This window comes from Mus caroli, unplaced genomic scaffold (genome assembly GCF_978045245.1).
Source record: "Mus caroli unplaced genomic scaffold, Mus_caroli_1 scaffold_7, whole genome shotgun sequence".
NCBI classification, from domain to species: Eukaryota; Metazoa; Chordata; class Mammalia; order Rodentia; family Muridae; genus Mus; species Mus caroli.
Genome location: NW_028227262.1, coordinates 42,068,549 through 42,093,214, shown reverse-complemented (window position 1 = coordinate 42,093,214; position 24,666 = coordinate 42,068,549). Strand labels below are relative to the sequence as shown.

Genomic DNA, 24,666 nt, shown 5'->3' with positions numbered 1-24,666 from the left:
TGTCAGGTCTGAGAGAAAGCCTGAAAATAAATGCCTTTATTATCTGCTGGTGCTAATCCTTATGTTCCAAGGAGCAGATGACGGGGGCTGGGGGGAGTATAAAATTTCCAGATCACACTTATGATGGGTGTATTCAAGTGCACATGACCTTAAGAAGATTCTTTACATGATTAATGTGAGCTAGGTGAAGTGGCAGTGATGCCAAGCCTGGGTGCTAGATCCCTTTAATCCGTAGTCTAAGCCATCACAGCAGGTAACTTTCTCCTTCATAAAATCAGGAAAAGCAGGACAAGGCCATTCTCTTGGTATGGCCACCCACGTTCAATTTGTCTGTCTTCCCAGTTCTGCCATGCATGAGCACAACATAAACCAAGACAAAACAAAAACAAAAACCTCTGTCCTAGAAGAAAAGTTTTTTAGCCAGGGATGCAGTATTTGTTGCCACCAGACTACAGCATTTGCTATTTTTCTACTCTAAGGAAACTGTGGCTCATAAAAATTCTTAAAGCAATTGATTTCTCTTTGGAGTAAGGTGCGTGGTTCGGAATGAAGTCTTTTAAGGGTGAGTGAAAACCAACTTGGCCAAGGGCAAGTAACATACTGGCTGCCTGCACAAGATTTCTGATGCTTGCTGAAGAAGTGTGATAACCAGGAGTATGCCTCTGCTGTGGGTTCCACATATAGCTCTTCTGCATCATGGGATGTTCCCATGGAAACAGATGCACTTAAAACCACCATCATACCTTGATTCATGAAGTCTAGGGATCAGAATTGTTAAACAAAGTGAACCCACTAAGGAAACTTGGCAAGTGTTAATGTTATTGCCTTTTCAATACTGAATCCATAAACTGGGCGTGGTGGAGCACACCTTTAATCCCAGCACTCAGGAGGCAGAGGCAGGTGGATTTCTGAGTTCGAGGCCAGCCTGGTCTACAAAGTGAGTTCCAGGACAGCCAGGGAAACCCTGTCTCAAAAACAAAAAAACAAAACAAAACAAAACAAAAAAAAACAAACTGAATCCATTTGTAGGTATACCTAGAAAATAAACAAAACAAACAAAACAAAAAACATGCTACAGCTTCAGAGTAAGGCCTGGGTTCAGCAAGCTGACAGCTCCAGGGCCCATGTACTGCTCCCATCCCCTAGGTATGTGCTTTGGGGAAAGAGGGATGCTGGTGCTTGTTCATATTGACAGGAGCTGATTCTCCACATCTCTAGTTTGTCCCTGGTGATCTCGTGCTGAAATCAGCAAAGGTGGACAATTTACACCCCAGAAATTGGCAGAAGCTGCAAATCGAGTTCCTTGGTATATTGTTTTATTGTGTGAGATACTGAACATATCCTGTGTTCAGGTAATTTATGAGTATGAATATCTCAGATAACAACTATTAGCTAATTCTTTTATTATATGCTATGTATGCTCAGTTTAATTGAGGTCTAATTCTTTGTGTATTCAAGTGTCCAATGCCCTCGCTTGGGATTTAGAGAAGCAACCTATCTATATAGCACCAGGAAAGAAAGGGATATGAGATCTAGGCAAATCGTGAGGAGGAAATGATCTAAACCCCTGAGTTCTCTTCTAAGAAAAGCATCAAAGCAACATATACATAGTACTTCATGTAAAGTATTATGCTTAGCTACAAAATTATATGATACAAATTTTTACCCTTATGGAACTAATGGGGGTAGAGGTGTAGTTTAGTTAGTAGCCTAGTATACATGAAGCCATGAATTCGATTCCCAGTACATATAAAGTAGACACGTTCATATCAGCTGTAACTGCAGCACTGGGGAGATTAGAGGGTTTTTTTATTGGATATTTTCTCTATTTACATTTCAAATGTTATCCTCTTTCTCTCTCTCCCAGAAACACCCTATCACATCCCCCCTCATCCTGCTTCTAGCAGGGTGTTCCTCCACTTACCCATACACTCCCATCTCCTCACACTCAATTTCCCTACAATCCCTACATCTATTGAGCCTTCATAGGACCAAGGAACTCTTCTCCCATTGATGCATGATAAGGCCATCCTCTGCTACATATGCAGGTGGAGCCATGTGTACTACTTTGTCCCTGAGAGTTCTGGTGGGGGGGAGGGTCTGGCTGGTTGCTATTGCTCTTCCTATGGGGTTGCAAACCACTTAAACTCTTTTAGTCATTTCTCTGACTCCTGTATTGGGGCTCCCACACTCAGTCCAATGGCTGGCCACGAATATACACCTCTGTAGAGTTTCAAGGTCATTTTCAACTACATTGTAAGTTCAGGAACAGATGGCAATTATGAGGCCCTCTCTTTAAAAACAAACAAACAAGTAATGGTCTAATAAGAATTAAAAGTAAAACCTATCAGTTTTATAATCCATATTGAGTTTTATAATCCATATTGTCCCTCTTGAGAGGTTCTATTCTTTCAGGAAATCTCTCTCTCACAAAATAAAGTTACTTATAATAACATATGACATTGTAGCAATATATGTTTCTTGCTATGGGTTTTTATAAGAGTTAAGGACATATTGCTAGGTGCAATGAAATAGCAGTTGAGCAGATACAAGAAGGTCAATGCAATTGCCCATTTTAAAATGCACAATCTCTTTTCATCTTTATGTAGATGGTCAAAGGAGGTTAAGAAGAGCTTAATGGTTTAAACCCTACTAAAGAATTACATAAGAATGATTTAAAGTACTGTGTTAATGAATGTATTAGCAAGACTGTTCTAAAGCAGAGTCAAAAGTGTTTTCCCTGAAAGAAGAAATCCTTTCTTACTATTTACTTAATTTGTCTTTGGATCTTCAAACCTTTCATAAAAATGAAAAATACTATGCCTGATTCATCCTGTTGGCAGAGAAATCACTGAGAGATCTTGAAATGGTGTCTCTGCAGAAAAGCTATGTGGCAGTCACCAATAACCCTGTAATGCCTACATTAAAGTGATATTTCATATCCATGCTAGGGTTTACCACTCAGTGATACAGAGATACTGTTTGGGTGCCCACTATGTAGTTTATTGGAAAAATGGAAAAGAGATACCAGAAGGCTGGATACTGTGTGATTCTCTCCATGTTTAAAATAGTCTCAATATGGGAAAGCACACCAAGAAATTGGTTGTTCCTAGGGATTCAGGGTACAGTAGTCAAGAGGTCAAATAGGACTGCAGAGGAAAAGGATGGTTTTGCAGCCATTTCTTTATCTTGATCTCCATAGTATATATGTAAATCTATATGAGACTGGTGTAGACCTAATGATCCGCCTCCTTCCTCTGCTCTCTTCTCTGTTGCCTGCCACTCAGTCAATTGGAGAAGTGTAGTGATGGACAGAATGAAGTTTTCTATGTTCTTGTAACTCTCTGTGAGCAACTCTACCTCCAAGTAAAGTAGGGTATAGGTTTGTTTGTTTGCTTGCTTGCTTTAAACAAAGATGTAGATCTCTGATTTTAAGAAATGTTCTTGAATGCAAGTCTTCCAATGCCTTTGGTAAAAGTTGTTACTGTATTGGAAATAGTAGTGGGGTGAGGGGAGTATGAGCTTCTTACTCTGGAACAAGTACCATGTAAAAGTACCACGTAAAGTGCTGCTCCAGCTTCTTGTCCAGCTGCTTTAAAATATACTGACACAAGCAACTTAGGGGAGAAGGGTTCATTCTCAGCTGCTGCAGGTAGCTGTCCATCACTGTGGGTTGCTGTCCATCACTGCAGTGAAGTTGCTGAGGCAAGAGTGTGAGACAAGTGGTCATACTGTATCTACAGTCAAGAATCAGAGAGTAATAAATGAATGCATGCATGCTGGTGCTTAGCTTACTTTCTGTGGTTTATACAGCCTTGCCCATGGACTGCTCCCACCTATAAAGATTGTTCTTCCCATATCAATTAAATAAGCAGAATAACCCCACAGAGGCATAGCTAGAGGCCCATCTCCCAAGTGATTCTAAACCTAACACTTAACCACCACTAATACTTTTGTACATGTATAATTCTTCTTGCTCCACCAAATAACTTTGTGACTGTAAATACTGTGTTTTCTTCAGCTTTAAAATATCTCACCCAAAGGAGCAGGAGTTGTTAGTGTCTTAGGAAACAAAGATGTTATGTGTGAATCAGCCCAAAGTTAAAGAGATAGAATATAGGCATCAGAAATATTGGAAACAAGACATCATGCTGATAAGGAAAAAAAGAAAATCTTCTCCTTCCCCACTGTGTTAAGTATCTCTTTGGGTATATCTTCCTAATCAGGGAGGCCATATTATAAACCCAGAAAGAAACACTCCCACACTCCCACTCTCTCCTCTTAGCCAGCAAGCTAGGAGAACCTTGAGGTTTGTGTGGTCTGTTATTGCCATTACCTCCTCAGTGAAAGATTAGAATTAATGCATTTGCTCTGGTTATTTTTATAGAACGGTGAGGTAATGCCTAAAGATAATAGATAAAGGTTAAAATAATATGAAATTAGAAACTTCCAAAAGCACCAGCATTAATAGTCTCCACTGGCAATGTTCCCAGTGATGTTTCTACAGGCCAGCTGTGACAGAACACACATGCAGAATTATCCTTTTGTCTTCACTAATGTAGTAAAACATTGTACTCTTAGATTTCCCAAATGCTATTTCCACTACATATCCAGTTACAGGATTCTCATCTTATTATTGCTCTTGAGGAATGACAGTAACTCAGGCACAGAGAGATGTTCTGTTTTCCAGGATTCTGATGGTAAACTTAAGATACCTGGATTTGTGACCAAGAGCCATCTAATTAACTAAATATAAATAGTTGTGAATTACATAGATGGATTTCCACAGCTCTTCATAGATAATGTAAGTTTAGGATAAAGCAGACCATTGGTAAATAGCTAAAAGTTTCACCTACCATGTGAAAGAAGGCTGCTGTATGTTGAATCTCTGAACTGAGGGATTGCTGCCCTCTAGTAACTCACATGAGAAATACTGGCCTCCAGGTCTACTGGGTTCAACAAATGAACCCCTGCAAGAATCTATTGGCTGCTCCCAGACTTGTGTGGGTAATTTATCTGTTGGTTTTATCATTCCAAAGCTTGGAGAACAACTGAGATTTTAGCTCTTTGGGCACTAAGTGGTTAGTATGAGCAAAGATTGTGTCTTCATACTGCCCTCCTGTGGCTTCTACCAATATCATCTGGTAGAACTACCAATCTGTGAGTGGACCAAAAGGACCCATTTTCTTTTCCTCCAAGCCAGTGTTTAGGTAAATCAGAGTAATTATAGGGTACAATTAGGAAAAGCACTCCTCTATAAGCTAAACTGCATCTCAAGTGTACAAAGCCATCCTGAAATTACAGAATGTTAAGAAATCTATCCAGTGTTCAGAATGTGATAGAGCATCTATTAGTCCTGCCCTAGAAATTACTATGGCTTATGGTGACAACTGATACATTTGCAGGGTTAGATAACACCAGAAGCAAATGGACTAGACAACAGGAAAGTATTTGGTGTGTAATTTTATTTTTATGAGTGAAAGATGTTCAAGCCAGTCTCATCTTAAGATATCCAAAAGGCAATCTGTCTGTAACTGGAATATTACCACTGCCTCTTAAGCCAATCCTGTTTTCTGCTTTCTATGTGTCTGATACCCTGCAATTTCAAATTCTGTAAAAGCAATATATAGTTTTTTTGACAAATACACCCATGTGTGGTACACAGTTTGATTTATATAAACTCATTTTGAATGCAGAGGCAGAATTCCTCCTGAACAGATGAAAATATCTGCCTAGAGTGATAAATGCATGTGTGTAGAAAGATAGAGTGGTAAGAAGAGATTTTTTTTTATGAGAAAGGGTTTGTAACATTATTTCAAATTTTCCCTTTAAAAGATCTCTAGAAGACTTGATTTTATTTTTATGTTTTTGTGTCAGTTTGGATGTTTACCTAATTTGAGAAGGAGTCTGTTCTGCCAAAACATTTTCCCATGACAGAGCATAGCTTATGTGCAATTGCTAAGTAAAAGATATCAACATAGCACCAATGCTTCATATCAGACTTCTCAACCTGTGGACTGTGACCCCTGTAGGGGTCAAATGACCCTTTCACAGGTAATTAAACATCAGGTATCCTGTTTTCTAGACATTTAGATTACTATTTATAACAGCAGCAAAACTACTGTTAGGAAGTAGCAAAGAAATAATCTTATGGTTAGGGGTCACCACAACTGTATTAAAGAGCTGCAGCATTAGGAAGGCTAAGAATCATTGCCTGACATGTTCATGGATTTACTATTGAAGCAACTACACCAATAGGCTACTGTGGAATAAGGTGATAGTAGGCAACCACGTTCATAGTCTGTGAATGCAGTTTATGTCTCATACCTCACTAGTAAGTAGTGCTTAGCTTTTCTGCAATTTGAACTTAACTTCGTTTCTTCCACCTAGTTATGTTTACATACACACACACAGAGAGAGAGAGAGAGAGAGAGAGAGAGAGAGAGAGAGAGAGAGAGAGAGAGAGAGAGAATGTGAAATGAAATTTTTTAGCTTCATATATTTAATTTATATGTATTTGACATATATTAATTATAGCATTAAATTTTAGTCTTAGTATTTCCTAAGATATTTTTGTTAGTATCTTATTCCCTAAGTGTTTAGTAGGTCTGCCCTAATGATCTATTCCATTAGTCCTTTTACTTTTATGATGTAACTTTGTAGACCATACTGGTAATACATTATTTGTAGTACAATATTCCAACATACACTTTTCATTATAAACAGCAGGACTTGTACTTGACTTGCCAACTTTGTTGACCACTAACAAGATATTCCTTGAATTATAGATTGGTATGAATTCAAAGTACACACAGAGAGCACAAGTTGTCAGCAGCTCATTTCATTTCATTTCAGATTGGCATGTGATAGCAACTTGGTGTGTGCATGATAGCACCCATTACACGGTAGCCTTCTCAACTTCATTTGTACCTAGGCAATTCTGACAAATAGTTCTAACATGGAAGCCCTTCATAAAGTCAATTTATTTCGACTATAGCTTGGTTTGAATTTTTAAAGTCACTAGTTATAGCTAAGCTTTGTGGTGAAGGCCTATTATCCCCTCTTTGGAGGAGACTGAGAGAAAAGGGCTTACAAGTTCAAGGTATTCCTGGTTTACAGCTGCTGCAGAGCAAGTCTGAGAAACTTAGTTCAACTTATCTCAAAATTAAAAACATTATAAGAACGCTGTAGACACAGCCCTGTGGGAGAGTGCTAGAAGCCCCACGTTCAATTCAGTCCTTCATTTAAAAAAAAAAATCACTAGTTGTGGTTTGAATCTGTTCAAGAAATGGGGCTATAGGGAGAGGAGAGGTGGCTCAGCAATGGGGAACACTTGCTGCCCTCTCAGAGGACTCAGGTTTGTCTACCAGCACATGCATGACTTACCATCCACCATCTGTAACTACAGTTCTGGGAAATCTGACACCTTCTTCTGCCCTCTATTGTCACCAAATGCATGTGGTTCATATATGTACATGTGGTCCAACCCGTAAGAAGGACACGTGCTCTACTATGTTCATAGCAGCCTTATTTATAATAGCCAGAAGCTGGAAAGAACCCAGATGCCTCTCAATAGAGGAATGGATACAGAAAATGTGGTACATTTACACAATGGAGTACTACTCAGCTGTTAAAAAGAAAGAATTTATGAAATTCCTAGGCAAATGGATAGACCTGGAGGGCATCATCCTGAGTGAGGTAACACAATCACAAAAGAACTCACACGATATGTATTCACTGATAAGTGGATATTAGCCCAAAACTTAGGATACCTAAGATATAAGATACAATTTGCAAAACACATGAAACTCAAGAAGAATGAAGACCAAAATGTGGACACTTTGCCCCTTCTTAGAACTGGGAACAAAACACCCATGGAAGGAGTTACAGAGACAAAGTTTGGAGCTGAGACAAAAGAATGGACCATCTAGAGACTGCCATACCCGGGAATCCATCCCATAATCAGCCTCCAAACACTGTCACCATTGCATACACTAGCAAGATTTTGCTGAAAGGACCCAGATATAGCTGTCTCTTGTGAGGCTATGCTGGGGCCTAGCAAACACAGAAGTAGATGCTCACAGTCAGCCATTGGATGGATCACAGGACCCCCAATGGAGGAGCTAGAGAAAGTATCCAAGGAGCTGAAGGGGTCTGTAATCCTATAGGTGGAACAACAATATGAACTAACCAGTACCCCCAGAGCACGTGTCTCTAGTCGGCCATCAGCGAAAAGAGAGGCCCATTGGTCTTGCAAACTTTATATGCCTCAGTACAGGGGAGCGCCAGGGCCAAGAAGTGGGAGTGGGTGGGTAGCGGATTTGGGGGGAAGGGTATGGGGGACTTTTGGGATAGCATTGGAAATGTAAATGAAGAAAATACCTAATAAAAATAATAATAATAAGAAGAAGAAATCAAATAAAAAATATATTTTTTAAATAATCTGTGGATATGCACCCCATATGTGTATACATACTCACTTTCAGTCTTTACTTAAGTCATTTATAGTTTGGATTTAAATGTGGTCTTCACCATGAACTGAAAGCTTCATTCTATGAAGTTAATTCACAAGGAATCAGAAATTTTAATCAAGGCACAAATTAAAAAGAAGAATGGTTCATCTGGTTATTCAAAACTTCCTCCTCCATAAACAACTAAACTCAGAAGAAAACAGAGATCTTTCAGAAAGGTTTTATTAATTAATTGATTTCTTCCTTTGCTTGCTTGCTTGCTTGTTTATATGAGGTTAAAGATGATGTGTTTTGTTTTTTAAAAAAACTAGTAATTATTTGGTTTTATTAATATGTCAGCACAGCACAATATATCCATGTGAGTAGATTCCTTAGAGCAATAGAACTGAGTGTGTAACACAATTTTCTAAATTTCTATACCAAATGCCAGTGACTTCTTCTAAATAGGACAAGCATTGTATTGGGTGCTGGTGACAAATGTTGAACAGAACCTTTCTTTGTAAAGAGAGACTCACAAAAGGAAATGATAAAAGGATTCTTTTATGGATACAGAGAAGCAGAGAGAGACAGACAGACAGACAGACAGACAGACAGAGACACAGAGATAGAGACAGAGACACAGACAGAGAGAGACAGACAGAGACACAGAGATAGAGACAGAGACACAGACAGAGACACAGAGATAGAGACAGAGACACAGACAGAGACAGACAGAGACAGACAGACAGACAGAGACACAGAGATAGAGACAGAGACACAGACAGAGAGAGACAGACAGAGACACAGAGATAGAGACAGAGAGACAGACAGAGACACAGAGATAGAGACAGAGACACAGACAGAGACAGACAGAGACAGACAGACAGGCAGACAGACAGACAGAGGCAGAGAGAGACAGAGAGATTAAGAGAGATGGCGACAGAGACAGAGAGTCAGACAGTGATAGAGAGACAGAAGGAGAGACAGAGAAAGACAAAGTGGGGAAGCAAGAGAGGGAGGAAGGGAAGGAGATAACAAGGGTGGGAGGGAGGGAGAAAGAGATGGAGGGAGAATGCTGTGTTATAGACCAAACCAGTAACTGTCAGATAAGGGAGCCATGTTAGCATACATAATCAGGAAACTTGCCAAATGCGGCTTTTTTGTTTTGTTTCTTTCCCTATTGCTTCTCTTAAATTTTTAAAGTTTTGTCCATTTGAAGGTGTAATAAATATTTTAAGAGAATCCTCCACAGGGGGCTAAGAATGTTTCTATCTTGATCTTCATGTTGGAGGATACAAAATCCATCAAGTTATATATCTGTAGAGAAGTTGCACTTTATCATATATAAATCATGAATTAAATTTTAATAACCCATCCAAATGTACAGTGCTGCATGGTTTCCATCAGAAAAACAAATGTAGCTCCTGTCTCTGATGATCTATACTAAGTAACTATCACAGAAAGAAAAAAAGCCGAGTTGCTTCTTCCTTCCATCATAATTTGTTATTTTTCTATATTTTCTCTAGCCGAAAGTCCAGATTTTTCCAGAACACTCTTAAAAAGAGTAACACTTGTCAAAGTGGGAGGTGAAGTTGTTATTGAGTGCAAGCCAAAAGCATCTCCAAGACCTGTCTACACCTGGAGAAAGGGAAGAGAAATATTAAGAGAAAATGAAAGGTACTGTGTTGAATATTTTAATTATTTTATTAACTTGTGATAAATTATCTTTCTGTAATACCTCAGCAAATAATCAAATCCAGAAGGTATATAAGACAATGGTAACTCTGACCTCCATGTTTCTCCTCCTCTTTCTCCTCCTCTTCCTCTTCCCCTTCCTCCTCTTCCCCTTACTCGTCCTCATCTTCCTCCTCCTCCTCCTTCTTCATATTCTTCTTCATATAGAATAGAGTTTATTCATAGCATGAGGAGTGAATTAAGAGGGTAATAGAGGCAGAGAAAGGCAAAGGGAGAGATAGAAGGGAAAAGTGAAGAGGAGGGGAGGGGAGGGGAGGGGAGGGGAGGGGAGGGGAGGGGAGGGGAGGGGAGGGGAGGGGAGGGGAGGGGAGGGGAGGGGAGGGGAGGGGAGGGGAGGGGAGGGGAGGGGAGGGGAGGGGAAGAAGAGATGAAGAGATGAAGAGAAGAAGAGAAGAAGAGAAGAGAAGAAGAGAAGAAGAGAAGAAGAGAAGAAGAGAAGAAGAGAAGAAGAGAAGAAGAGAAGAAGAGAAGAAGAGAAGAAGAGAAGACGAGAAGAAGAGAAGAAGAGAAGAAGAGAAGAAAGAAGAAGAAGAGAGAGAAGAGAAGGGAAATTGAGGCTGGCCATGAGCACAAGAGAGGTGGGGAAGGGAATGGGAAGGGGGGAACAAGAACAAGAGAAAAGCAAGAGAGCATGTGTCTCTTCTTTATATCAGGGTACTAGAAAGCCTTCCAAGCACACAGAGATTTCATGAGCTGCAGGTAAGCAGCTAAATATATACTTTAAGCCTAAACTTTTTCTGTGTACACCTACCCATTGTAATTCCTTGGCTTAGTCAAGTCAGTGTAGTACCAAACCATGACAACTCTTCAAGTATTTGGCAACATCTGTTGTGCCTCCTGCTGTTATGTAAGTGGCCTCTAGCCTATGGTTTTGTGTGATTTGTCATTATTTCATTCGTATCTCTTTATGGCACCAGATTTGTTGTAATATCTAAATTAGTTGCCCCTGCTTCCTATAATACATGAATTGCATTCAGAAAGCATATTGTTTAAAGGATGCAAATTTGTATGGGTTACTTGGAGTTTGACATCAGAGCTTACCAAGTAACACACACCTCCAAGACCTTGTCTTAGCTGTCACCCCTATAAAATATCCTCTACTCCTTTCTGTAATATATTCGATCTGTTGGAAAAGGGTAATTATGCATGAGCCTCTGTTTGTCACCCATAAGACAGGATTTACCAGATGTATACATAATGATTTTAATTGATGTTAAAGGGCAAGTATTCATAGATCCAATAAGGAAGCATTTAAAAATGTGTGTATCTACCCTTTACACCTGTACACCTTCACATTTGCATATACAAATTAGATCACTGCACTGATGATGTTGTTCACTTTAATAGTTTTATAAACAAACAGTATGGTTTCTAAGTGATATATATCCACACATATATTAGCTTCACAATAGACATTTCTGATTCCTGATACATTAAGGAAGCAAGCCAGTGAATACTGAATGACACTCAAATTTTAAGGCAAATCTCTAAATTGAAAGCAAATAGCTTTTATTGTTATAAGCATCTATTAATTACGTATAATAGATTTTATTGTGACATTTTTGTGTATGCATATTATTTATTTTAATTGTATTCACCCCTTACCTTCTCTTGTCTTCCTCCACTGTCGTAGGTTCCCTTTCTCTCCCCATATAATCTCCCTTCTGATTTTATATCTTGATTTTTGCTTTTCAGTGATCCAATGAGTTCAGTTAGGGTTCCTTATAGGAGCATGGACCAGTGACTACACCACTGAAGAAAATGTCTCCTTCTCCCCCCAGCAACCATGAACAGCCCATAACTCCTAAAGGAGTGGAGCCTCACGGGGCCCACCTCTTTCCATAATATAATATCAGTACAGTGGCTGTATCTTACCTACAAGACAGTACCTACGTTATTGCACACTTTGGATTTTCTGCCCCCTCTTCTTTTATGCTTTCTTAACTTTAAAAGAGATGATATAGATGACCCACTGAGGTCTGAGCATTCAGCGGTAACTTGTTCTTAGTGCTTACATCAGTACGAATCCAAACAGAAAGCACCAATTATGGCAAAAAGAAGCTTCTCTTACCACACATGACTGCACTGCTGGTCTATGGACAATAAGACAAATACTTGGAAGGCACTTTGACGGGTATATTGTGTCCATTTAGCAATATGACAGTAGTAGAAAACAGGGTTTCTTACTGAAACACAGGGAGCAATCCATTCTACCTTAGTGTCTCTCAAAATGTGCTGTGTGAGATTACATATAATAGTCACATATTTTTAAATATAATTGAATTATAATGAGTATACACCATGTGCATTGCTTAGAATAAAGCTGCCTTTTTTAAGGTTTACAATCATTGGACAGAGGTGGGGGACCCCTATGGAAGAGTTAGGGGAAGAGCTGAAGGAACTGAAGGGGATTGCAACCCCATAGGAAGAACAACAGTATCAACTAACCAGGATCCCTCAGAACTCCCAGAGACTAAGCTACCAATCAAATACCAAACATGGGCTGATCTGTGGCCCCCACTGTGTATTGTCTTACCTCAGTGGGAATGGATGTGCTTAGTCCTGTAGCAATTAGATGCCCCAGGGAAGGAAGATGCTAATGGGAAGAGGTGGAATTGGGTGGGTAGGTACAGGAGTACCCTCTCAGAAGCAAAAGGGAGGGGAAATGGGCTGAAGAACTCGTGGAGGGGGACCAGGAAGGGGGCAACATTTGGAATGTAAATAAATAAGGCAATTAATAAAAATTAAGATTGTTTAAGGATATAACATTAAGAGAATGATATGGTGCTAAAGAAGGCTCTTGCAGAGTGCCTCAGGTCCACACTCAGCATCCATGTCTGGTGGCACACAGCCTCAACTCTAGCTTCAGAGGATCTGATGCCCCTTTTGGGCCTCCATATCTCCACCCACACATACACAGGTAACACACACCCACAGAGAGAGAGAGAGAAAGAGACAGAGACAAAGACAGAGAGACAGAGAGAGACAGAGACAGCGGGAGACAGAGAAATAAAATAAAATATACATAAATAAAATGCTTTATAAAATGAGATTTAAATACACATCAAAACCATGAATGAATAAAGTCAGAGAAATTATTGAGGACAAATCTAGAGAGTACACTATGCTAGTATAAGAAGCCATGGTGATCTAAATAAAAGCACAATACATATCAGCAAAGATCTGTTGGTGGCTCTGCTTTCCTACAAGTATACCTCAGAAGCCTGGCTCTTTCTGTAGCTTTACTGCTGCATAATAAAAAGGGTCAAATGCATGGCCTTTTAGTGTTTCAGGCCGGAAATGAAGAAACTTTGTGTTTACTGATACTACACTCATCCAAATAAGCCAGTGCCACCTTAAAGAAAAATATGATCTTGCTATACACCCACAAGAAAAGAAGCAACCATGCACTTCTATTTATACGTGCCATCTCACTATTTTAGATGGCATTCATGGTAGCTTAGTACCACTAAAGCTTAGTACCATTAGAGCTTAACTACTTACTCATAACTGATTTAATTTTCTCTTAGAAAATAGTATATTATTGTGCCAGTTTCTCTAGGATAAATACATTGGATATATGATTTCCACCACTATACTTACTACAAAGTTTTCTCTGTTCAAGTTCGGTTGGTTTCATTAATAGACATCAAGGATGCTTCCACATTCCTTAAACACAGAAAATGTATTTCAGCTGAAGATACTCCCTGCTGTTACTTAGTTCTTGTTATTTATCACCTCCACCTCCAGTGTCACCAGGCTGGTCCCAAAGCATCAATATTAGCACATCATCTCCATATGGGAGCTCTGTTCTCATGTCTCTGCGACATTCTCTTCACTGGTATCAAGTAGAATGGATTTGGTCATGTAGATGCTCTCAAATCCAGCCAAGTGGAACATAAAGGAAACATCCTTGCCCCATAGCCACATGAAGATGAAAGTCGGGTTGTTAGACCATTTCAATTTTCAGGAGACAAGAGACACCTAGATTACTTTTTCTTTCTTTCTCCCCACCCCCCTTTTTTTTTTTTTTTTGAAATTCTGATTCTTAGAAACAAAAGACCACTTCTTCCTAACATGTTAATACAATCATAACTAATGAGTCCCATGAATCTATACAGCAAGTTGGTTGCATGACCAATTGGCTTTTAACCTCCAAGTAAAATACTTGCCCTGTTGAATACGTCATACAGTTTAAAGAGCTAGACATCAAGCAAACTTAACTATTGTTTCCTCATTGGCAAAAATAAATGCTATTTTTCTCTTTTTTTTTTCTGATAGAGATGGAAGATAATTAAGTGGCCAAATGAACAAAATCAATCATAAGTGTTATTTGTAAACAAAAAAATTATAATCCATATTTTAGGAGAAGATTGAGATAGTGGACTAATATAAAGGGTAATTAGTATTAAGTAATAATTTCTAACATACTGCCTTATTAGCCTTAATCCTCTATTGAGACTAGACTCTTCACAATCAAATAGTGAGTTTTTAACCTTTGAATACAAATTATTAATCCCTTAATTACAAAGCACTGGTGTAACTACATTAAGACAAAACTTCATTACCTATCATCTTATTTTCTTAATGTTCGTCCTAAATCCAATTTTATTTTTTAAAGATTTGGTCAGATCATGCTTATCAATTGCTAGTTAATTCCAGCTTCAACTGCTTAGCTGTCTGTTAATGAGTTTGCCATAAAAGCATAAGGACAAGCATGAAGCAAACACAAGTCAGATGATAGTGGCTGTGGTAGTTCAGTGGCTAGATCCTCAGAATTACTGGTTTAACATCAGTAAGTTAATTGCTTTAAATGTATAGTTATAAAATTATTATTTCTATTTGTTTATGAATTTAAAACATATTAACTTTGCTTTACTTAAATTAACCCAACCACCCAAATTAAAGTTGAAAAAGTAAAATAATTGTTTAGCTTTGCTCCAGGGTAGACCCCACATCCATACGTCCATGGAACGATTCCTATTTTCTTAAACGTTCCCCAAGCTATTAGTGTTAGTGATATCAGATGTTTAGAACAGCCTCACTATTTCAGTCCTCAGGAGGGACCGCTCGTCACCATGGAAATAGTCCCAATCATTTGGATGAATTGAGCAATTAAGCTTACTAACTGAAGAAAGTTGATTATTTTGTTTACTTTTAGTTTTTCAACAGAAGGCCCTTGAGGCAAGTAAGATTGGTTTTATGCTGTAACAAAAACATCAATATGCAGAAGTAGCAGAACCATTAATAACCTAAACTCCTAGAATTTTAAATACAAGGATAACCATTATATCCGTTGGGATGGACCTTTATGATTTTAAGGTAGACTAATCTCAAACCAGGTTAAGTACGAAAGTGAATTTTCTGGCTGCCTACTTGAGAACATGATGTGTAGCCTGTGACTCTAAGCATAGCTCATGATAAACCATCAGAACTCTGTCTGTCATGCTTGTTTGTGTCACTATTTACCTTGGTTCTATTCTCCAATAAACTGTTTTCTATTGGTAGTATGAGGGTCACCATTAGCTGTAAGTTTGCCCTATATCCCAACTGATCACAGACATTCCAGAATAGATTCACTGGGTCACAACTAAGCCTGCCTTGGTGCAAGTTCTTCTCTGAATCACGTGTACTCAAGGAGTATCCGATTAGCTTTTGGGCCGATTGGGGGGATATGGGTCAGGTGAATATATTCGAAAGCATATGGAGAAAAGCCCACTTCAACCACTTAGACCAATGATTCTCAACCTTCCTAATGCTGTGACCCTTTAATACAGTTCCTCATGCTGTGGTGACCCCCAACTATAAAATTACTTTTGTTGCTCCTTCATAAATCTAATTTTGCTACTGCCAAAGTGGTTTGTCAAGGAGGTCACAACCCAGAGGTTGAGCACCACTGACATAGACTGAGAGTGATGTACAAGGTGTACTAAATAAATCTAGCTGTGACTGCAAAACCTGAGAAATCAGAATGGGTAGACACCGTTGCCAAATGCCTCCTACAATCCCTACAGATCCCATCTCTCATCCAGAACAAGGATCCACACGAGATTTATCCTTCATCAGTTCCCAGATACTTCTAATGATGGAGACCCAGCTAGACAACAAATGATATTCCCAGTGCCATCCGCTCACTTTTGGTTCTGCTTTCTGAAGCTATATTAACAAAATCTAATCCCTTTTTACTTCTCTCCCCTTGTCTCCTTGTGTACTTACTGGAAATCTACTCTCACTGTTTCTTCTAGATCTTCTCCAAGCTTGAATATCCCATTTCTTTCTGATGTTCTTCATACGACAGTTTGTCACCCCCTGCCCTGCATCATGTTGGTCATTTCTTTGAATGTCTTCTTCAAAGTATATCACCCTGAATTAAAGGCAGCATTCATGAGGAAAAGAAGCCCTTTATTCATCAATACAGAGAACAATAGTAATTATTCCTCACTGACCTCTCCAAGAGGGAAAAAAAAATTGTTTAGTGAACTTAGATTAGTAAAACAGGGGAGTCCATAAGTCATCTTAGAAAATTGCTTCCTGTAAATAGTTACTTTCAAAAATAACCTATTGTTTAAAAGGTAAGTATGGAAGTCTGAAAAGTTCACCTAGAAGAAATAGTTTACTTCCTACTGATGCTGGGAAAGAAATGAATGGAATGTTTGTTGTGTTTTATAAAAATAGAGAAGGAATATGTTTTGGTGGATGTGCAGTCAGGCATGGGGAAAGGGTGTGCCTCTGTGGGCTCATGCTGAGGCATCCCTTCCCCCTGAGGGACCAGCCACATGGTATAGTATAGAATAGAGTTTATTCAGCACATGGGGAGGGGAGTTGAGAGGGTAGTAGAGACAGAGAAAGGAACAGAGAGAGCTCAGAGGAGTAGAGGCTGGTTATGAGCACCTGGAGGGGAGAGAATAGGGAGAGAGGAGGACAGGACAGGATGAGAGAACAGACTGAGAGCAAGAAGGCAAGAGAGAGCAGAGGGGCAAGCAGCCCCTTTAATAGTGAGTCATTTAATAGTGAGTTATTGCCAGGCAACTGTGGGGAGGAGCTAACAATGTTACTCTAGTTAACAATGTATACATAAAGACTTGGTCATAATCACATTTGAACATTCTATACCCTCCTCACTTTCTCATAGACAAGTGATACACTATGTAAAATTAATAGATGATAACTAGGTATAGGTAGGCCAATGAATAGCATAGAAGAGAGTCTCAAAACTATAGCCTAAATATCACAGGTCTGGTTCTGGACAGCAGCATACATGCTCTGCTTATCCATTCTCGGTCAATGATAAAGCATTCCTCAGGCATTTGCTATGTGCTAAACCTACTGCTTGGCACTGAGAATAGAAGGGAAAGATATATAAAGCCAGTCCTCAAGATGCTCGTAGTCCATGACCAGGGTCCACAAGCAAGATCACATGATTTTTTTTTCAGTAACTCTGAGGACTAGGTTATAAAGTTGATATATTAAGTGTTTAAAAGAAACACTGAAAAATGAAAGACGGCAATAGATTGTAGAGATTTCAAGTTTATGTCTGAGGAACTTAGACTTGGACCTGAACACCCTCGATGGAATTGAAGGATTTTAATGTGGAGTTATGCCCAGCCGTGTACATGCTATAGAAAGATTGTTTCATCAGCAACCAGCAGCAAAAACCAGAGTGAAAGAAGGCAGTGAGTTCAGGAAGGCCAAAGACACCAGCAGTCTGGGATGGAAATCGTGAGTGGCTGAATGGTATCAGTGTCCTTTGAATAAAGAGAGGAGACAGATATATGAGCTAGAATTTAAGACCTTTATTGATACATTAAGTTGAAGGGTTGAGAAAGCAAGAGAAAAACAAAACAAAACATGGCCCCAAGGATCCATAATTAAACAGCAGATGAATGATGATATATTTGCTAAAATAGTGAATATTTTAAAAAATGGGGCCTGGAGAGATGACTCTGTAGTTAGAAGTACATACTTCTTAGGCAGAGAACCCAGATTCAGTTGCCAGAATCTACATGGTGATTTATAGCCATCCATAACTCCAGGTCCAGGGGATCTGATGCTCTCTTCTGGCTTCCAGGGGCACTAGGGTCACACATAGTATACAGCTTGGAATGGGTTCTTGGTTTAAGCAACACCAATCTAACATATGATTGTTGAAATCATCAACATTCTAAAATGGGCCTTACTAGGCTAGAACTCACCCTTGTGGGTTCTATTCCTTTTGAGATTTTAGGGGACAATACATTTTTGGCTTCTCAGGACTCCTCCAATCCATAATTTGTGACCCCTTTCTTCTGTCTCCAAGTTAGCACAGGTGAGTCCTCCTTATATCTGTATGACCTTCTCTCATACCTTCCCATATCATTTGGGAGGGCTGCTATATGTTCATCAGGCCTTTCCAATCTGTCACACTTTCATATAGACCCCTGCCTGGTACTCAGTGGTTGCTTCCTGGCCATTTCCTGGTCGAAAATTGAAGCTGCCTGAGCCTGTGCTCTTGAAAGCGAAAGAGCATCAGGTGCCTAACTGTATGGAGCCTGTTCAAACTTCTGGAGCCCCTGTGTATATTGAATGGTGTCTGGTGATCTCACACGATCAGTGGCTTACTATGACTCTCTGCAGACTATGACTGAGCCCATGAACCTATGTACTGACATTTGGCCACTGCCAAAGGGGTTTCTCATTTCCCACGCAGCCCTTCATATTTCCATGTTTGAGAGGCAAGCAACCTTGCTTTCCCCCCAAACTTTATAGTTGATCCCTTTACCTTCCAGAGGCCCAACTGTTAAGGGGGAGGGTGTGGCCAGATATGGGAAAGATAGGGTCAAGTTAAGAGTAATAAATTGAATTATCTCTCCTAAAAATCAATAAATAAAAATAAAGAGATTCGACCAAATTACTCAAAGAGATGTCTGATTTAGCAGCCTACTGCCACTTTGGACAGAACATGTTTAGGTCACTATGGACCAGTTTTGAAGACAGACAGGAAAACCATGTTAAGCATTTAGAATTTTCACAGGCTAGGCGTGGTGGCGCACACCTTTAATCCCAGCACTTGGAGGCAGAGGCAGGCAAATATCTGAGTTCGAGGCCAGCCTGGTCTACAAAATGAGTTCCAGGGCAGCCAGGGCTACACAGAGAAACCCCATCTCAGAAAAAAAAAAAAAAAAAAGAATTTTCACTATAGCTTCTTGGAATGAAACACATATTTGGGTTTGCCTGCACTATACAGCATACCCTCTGAAGGCTAGCAATCTGTTAAAACACTCTACCCAAGTAGGAATAAAATCATGTTCGCGTGTCTTTTTGGAGACACTGACATCTGCCTCCAAGGTGAAATCAGATCATGACCTCAATTTGCCTGCCTTCCCCAAGGCATTTAAGAGAGTTGAAATTCATGTAAAATGTGGAAGGGAATCCCAGCACAGGGCTGTGGAACTCCACCTGTATGCAAGGTGTGAAACCCAGGTCTGAAGATGCCAAATGTGATGGCAGATATTTACCCAGAAGGCCGATTGTGGGAGGGGAAGCTTATTGCTTGCGGGGATCCGTTTCTCTTCTGGAGGCAGAATGTCTATATATGTGCTCCTAATGAGAAACCTGCCCTCAGGATAGCTCGTACAGTTGCTGCAGAGCTACACTGTTCTGTTATTAGGGATTCTGCCCTAGGGAACAATTATGTTATTGCAATAATTAGAGGCAGTTCATCTCCATAATAATGGAAATCCTGCCTTGGAGGCAAAACAACATCAAAGCAACAGCAAGCACCGTGGCTCTTCATGGAATCTGTTGCCCTGCTTATTGACGGTACTATATCACTTTAATTTTGCATGCACAGTTGTGGAAATAAACCTTATCCTGCTTCTTGCAAATCTAGTTCTGGAACATTCACCTGTTACCTCAGCTTGCCAGACATGGAGCTACAGATGAGAGGCTTGGACACTTCTGGTCTTTAGCACCTCTGTGCAGTTGTGAAAAGATAGAGATTTCTTATAAATATTTCTTATGACACATTTGTTCATGGGTAGTCCTTTGGATGGCCCCATAAATTTAACACAGCAGTCTTCTCTACCTTAATGTAGTACAACATGTAATATCATGGTCAGGAGTGAATATACTTACTGACCACACTAAGACAGTGACCACCTGAGATGGGTCTGACCCCTTGTTTGTCTCAACCTGCTGAGTATTGGCTAGGTCTTAAACATATATATGGTACTCATTGGGGGAACTGTAAAATCAGGCTCTCAACCTAAAAGCAATCCTTGTTTTATTTTAAAAATGTCCTTTGCAGTGTTTCCTACATGAATGTTCTCTTTGCTAGCCAGAGAGAGCCCTCTGCCCCTTTCCTCATTTTCAATCTGTGTATTAACCTTAAAACTGTTAAACCTCTTAGCAGCTTTCACTGGGACAAACCCTCACCCAGGGTTTTCTAAACGCTGAAGCATCCCACATCAGACTTCTGATTAATTCATTTTAATAAATGCCTGTCACGTCTCTCATTCCCCCTCTGTTCAACAAATATTTAATATGATAGACATAATGTCATTGAAATCAGGGTTCTGTGGATGACATAAAATGAGAGACTAAAAAAATGTCTGCAGTCATTTAAAGGGCAAAGACTATTCATCCTGTTTTTGTAGAAACTTTGTTTATAGATGTGATGAGCTGGTATTCATTTCTTCTCACAGGCTACAAAGGTTGAGAAGAGACATGTAATGACATGGTCTTACAGGACACAGGTAGCCCCTTGTATTGTGCCTAGAATGCTGTAGGTACTCAGTATCTTCATTAGTAAGGAGCAAACCAGCTCCTACAATTAGAATATAGTATCTCCCCACACCGTGTTTAAATACTGGGCTGCCACCTGATGGCACTGTTTGGGGAGATTATGGCATCTTTCTATTTTGAGGCTTGGAAGGATGGCAGTGGGTTACTAGGGGAGGGTAAACTTTAGCTCTGCTTCTGGACTGAGTTCTCTGGCCCTTGAGCCACTAATATGTATGGAGCCCTACCTTCATGTTAACCATTGATGCAGATATGAGTCCTGCTATGCCTTCCCTGCCCTGATAGAAGGAAACCACAGGCTAAGATAAATAGCTCACTTCCTTAGGTTGTTTCTGTCGGGTGATCCATTACAGCAATCAGAAAAATTAACCACTAAAACAGCCAGACAAAAGCATTTGCTTCTTGGAGGGAATTGATGAAGGTAGGGATGGAATATTTAACTATAAGGAGCAGTGTTTAAAAACATATTTTATTTGAAAGGAAATAGAATCTTTTTACTGGAAATAAGGCTGAGGTATTTTTGAACCTGGTATAAAAAACAAACAAAAAAAAAAAACACAACACACAACAAAAACAAAAGCAAACAAAAAACACAGTGTGAAAAACATGAGCTTATATTTCACTGAGGACCAGACAGAGTTCAGGAAGGTACTGCTATGCCTCTCTACACTTCCTTTAAGGAGCATCCTATCTTTAGTCATTTGAATTTGGCAGCAGTATTCAGAGAGTGTGTTATGACTTACTGTGCATCCAACCAGGAAATCACCAGGCTTCCTAGGGGCAGAATTTCTCCATCTTGTCAGCAAAGACCCAGGTGTACTTCCCAAGTATAGCTCTGAATATTAATACTGTTATCTGTACCAACACTAACAGAGATATACAAAGTCTCAGGCTGAGGAGGTGGCTTAGCTGGTAAGAGTGCTTGATATACAATGGCCTGAGCCAGCACTTAGATATAAAGCTGGACTTGGTCACATGCCTGTGACCTCCATTCCTCTTGGAAGCAAAGGAAGGGGAGTTACTATGGTTTATTAGCCACCTCTCTTGATATATGTTCAACGAGCGACCCTATCTCAAAATAACAAAGCAAACAATAATAGAGCATGCCATCTGATATCTTCCTATGGCTTCTCTACCAGTGTATAGCACGAACATCCACATATACATTCACATATACATCATATACATACACATGCATCATATACATACCATATGCACATATACATTCATATGTCCATACATATACAACATATACATGTCTTATACATTTACACATTCACATATGCATGCAAACATATACATACACTACACACATGATATATATACACACATATTCATGTGTGTGTATGGGTACATTCATGCACTATATATGAGTGTACATCACATGGGTACATATGTGTAGGTGTGAGTGTGTGTGTGTGTCTGTGTGTGTGTCCAAATCCTAATTTTTTCACAAATCCTGAGATGGACCCAGAAGACTGTGGATATTTTGTGTTTTGTAGGTGAGCCTGTTTAAGTTCCCCCCATATCCTCAGGGTATCCCATGTCTAGATCAGCATTTCTCAACCTGTGGGTCACAACCCCTTTAGGGTCACATATTAACTATCCTGCACATCAGATATTTACACTACAATTCATAACAGTAGCAAAATTACAGTTATAAAGTAGCAACAAAATAACTTTATGGTTGGGGATCACCACAACATGAGGAACTGTACTAAAGGGTCGAAGCACTAGGGAGGTTGGGGACCACTGTCCGAGAGCATCTCTCCCACCTCACGCACTCTCACTACTATCTCTTCACTCACACTGGTTTTCTTTTGTTTTCTCAAACAGTTGTTTTGTCCAGGCAAAAATTCTTTACACAGGCTATCTCCTCATAATATGCTCTTTCCCAGACAGAAAATAGAGTCCACAAGCTGGGCACCACCCTCTGCTCATGTCTGAACCCTGGGAAATGAATCTGAAGGAAAACAGCATTCTGTGGCACCCAACAGTTGCATCGGTGTTAAACTTCTGTGTCTACACATGACATGTTATCAAAGGCAACTATGCACATTCATTACTTAAGCGTCCATGGCAATTTTCACACCAGAAGGACAAAGTTGACTGATTACAACAGAAACTCAGCTCCCAGCGCCTGAAACGCTGGCTGTCTGGTCCTTTACAGGAGAAAGTTTCCCAAAGTCCATCTGTCTGACAGACAGAGCACAGGAAAGCATCCTCAGGGCCGCATGCCCCTCCCCATGGCTGAGTTTCTTTTTTATTTTGACTTTATTTGGGTTTCCTGTGCTTACACTTTTGATTAAATTGTCTCTTCCATTGGGACCATCAAATGCAAAGTGAAGGGCAAGGAAATTTGGTTGGAGCCTTGAATTATTTCCCTTGGCTCTCTAGAGCAAGAGCTCTTGACTTTTGCCAAGGAAGCTTCTTTTGGAATGACGTGAACCCCTTGGAGAAATTAGATCAAGGGTGGGGCCTTTAAACATGAAGGCACGGGGTGGGGGATGGGGCAGAAAGTGGCAGAGCAGCAGGGCAAACAGAAACCTGGCCATGTTCCCCACATCTCTGACCAATTCTACATTGCAGCAAAGCAAAGAAAAGCTAGAAATGCACCCCTTGTCAGGAACTTGTAGTCACCCCAGCTGGTTTACATAGTGGCTTTCTTTTAATTTTATGTTCATAAAATATCCAGCTCGGGAGAGAAAAGAGAGAAATCATGAGACTTGCTTCCTAGGGCTTTATAAAACACTGTTATTGCAACAATACACCCATGAAGCAATTTAGAAACCACCAACAAAGCACAAATTAACATAATAGAGTCCAAACATCTCAAACAATGGTGCTTAGGGAACACTCAGTGAAGAGACCATCTCTGGCAGGCAGGACCTGCCAATAGTAGCTCCCTACAGAATCTGAGTACAAGCTGCTGTCAAAGCAAGTGATCCTTATAAAGAAGCAGACAGCAGAGAGGGTGTGTGTGCATATTGGTGCTCACAAACATGCGGCATTGGATGACAGACATTAGCAAGTCACATGAGTACAAGAAATGAGGGTGGGGCAGAGTCAGTGTCTGCAGAGTTTAGATGGGAGAAATAGAATCATCCTCAATAAGAAGATGCCATGAGTTTCCGGAGAGATTATTGACATTATGAAATAATGTTGATGGATACAAAATAGTAGTGACAGAAACATGGAGTGTCAGCTTGGTTGCAGGAAGCCCTGGGGAATCTCCAGCCATTAAGCTGAAATGAGACTTTGATCACCCTCTGTCACTGTTGCATTCATGAATAAATCTTAAGCATCAGGAACCTTGGGGATTCAGGAAACTTCATTCTTTGGCTCTAGTGATGTATTCCTTGGTTGCCTTGTGGCATTATATAAATCTCAATTTAAAAAAAAAATGAACATTTTCAAACCTTCCCAATTCATTATTACATTTTTAAAAATCTCTACTATGACCTTTGCTAAATATTGTATGAGATCACTTTGAACCTTATAAACTAGTTATGAGGTCAGTGCTGTTGCTAACTCTAACCAGGGCCTGACAGTGCATTTATGTACTGGAAGCTCGTAGGGCTTGTCAGTGCGAGAACTGGGAATTGAACCCATGTCTCATGTATCACAAGGTCCATGAATTCAGAAGTACTGCTAGAAGATAGAATCATTATGTTCCTCTGTA

At 39.8% G+C, this 24,666-nt stretch overlaps 1 protein-coding gene across 12 annotated transcripts in view; it reads left to right on the top strand.

The window, feature by feature from the left end:
* LOC110295865 (contactin-4) overlaps positions 1 to 24,666 on the top strand; it is a 1,019,336-nt gene that overhangs the window by 856,375 nt on the left and 138,295 nt on the right. For all 12 annotated transcript variants that reach the window (XM_029478665.2, XM_029478667.2, XM_085840201.1 and 9 more), the window contains one exon: positions 9,977 to 10,127. In XM_029478665.2, coding sequence (XP_029334525.1) covers positions 9,977 to 10,127 — 151 coding nt within the window. The remainder of the gene's footprint in view (positions 1 to 9,976; positions 10,128 to 24,666) is intronic.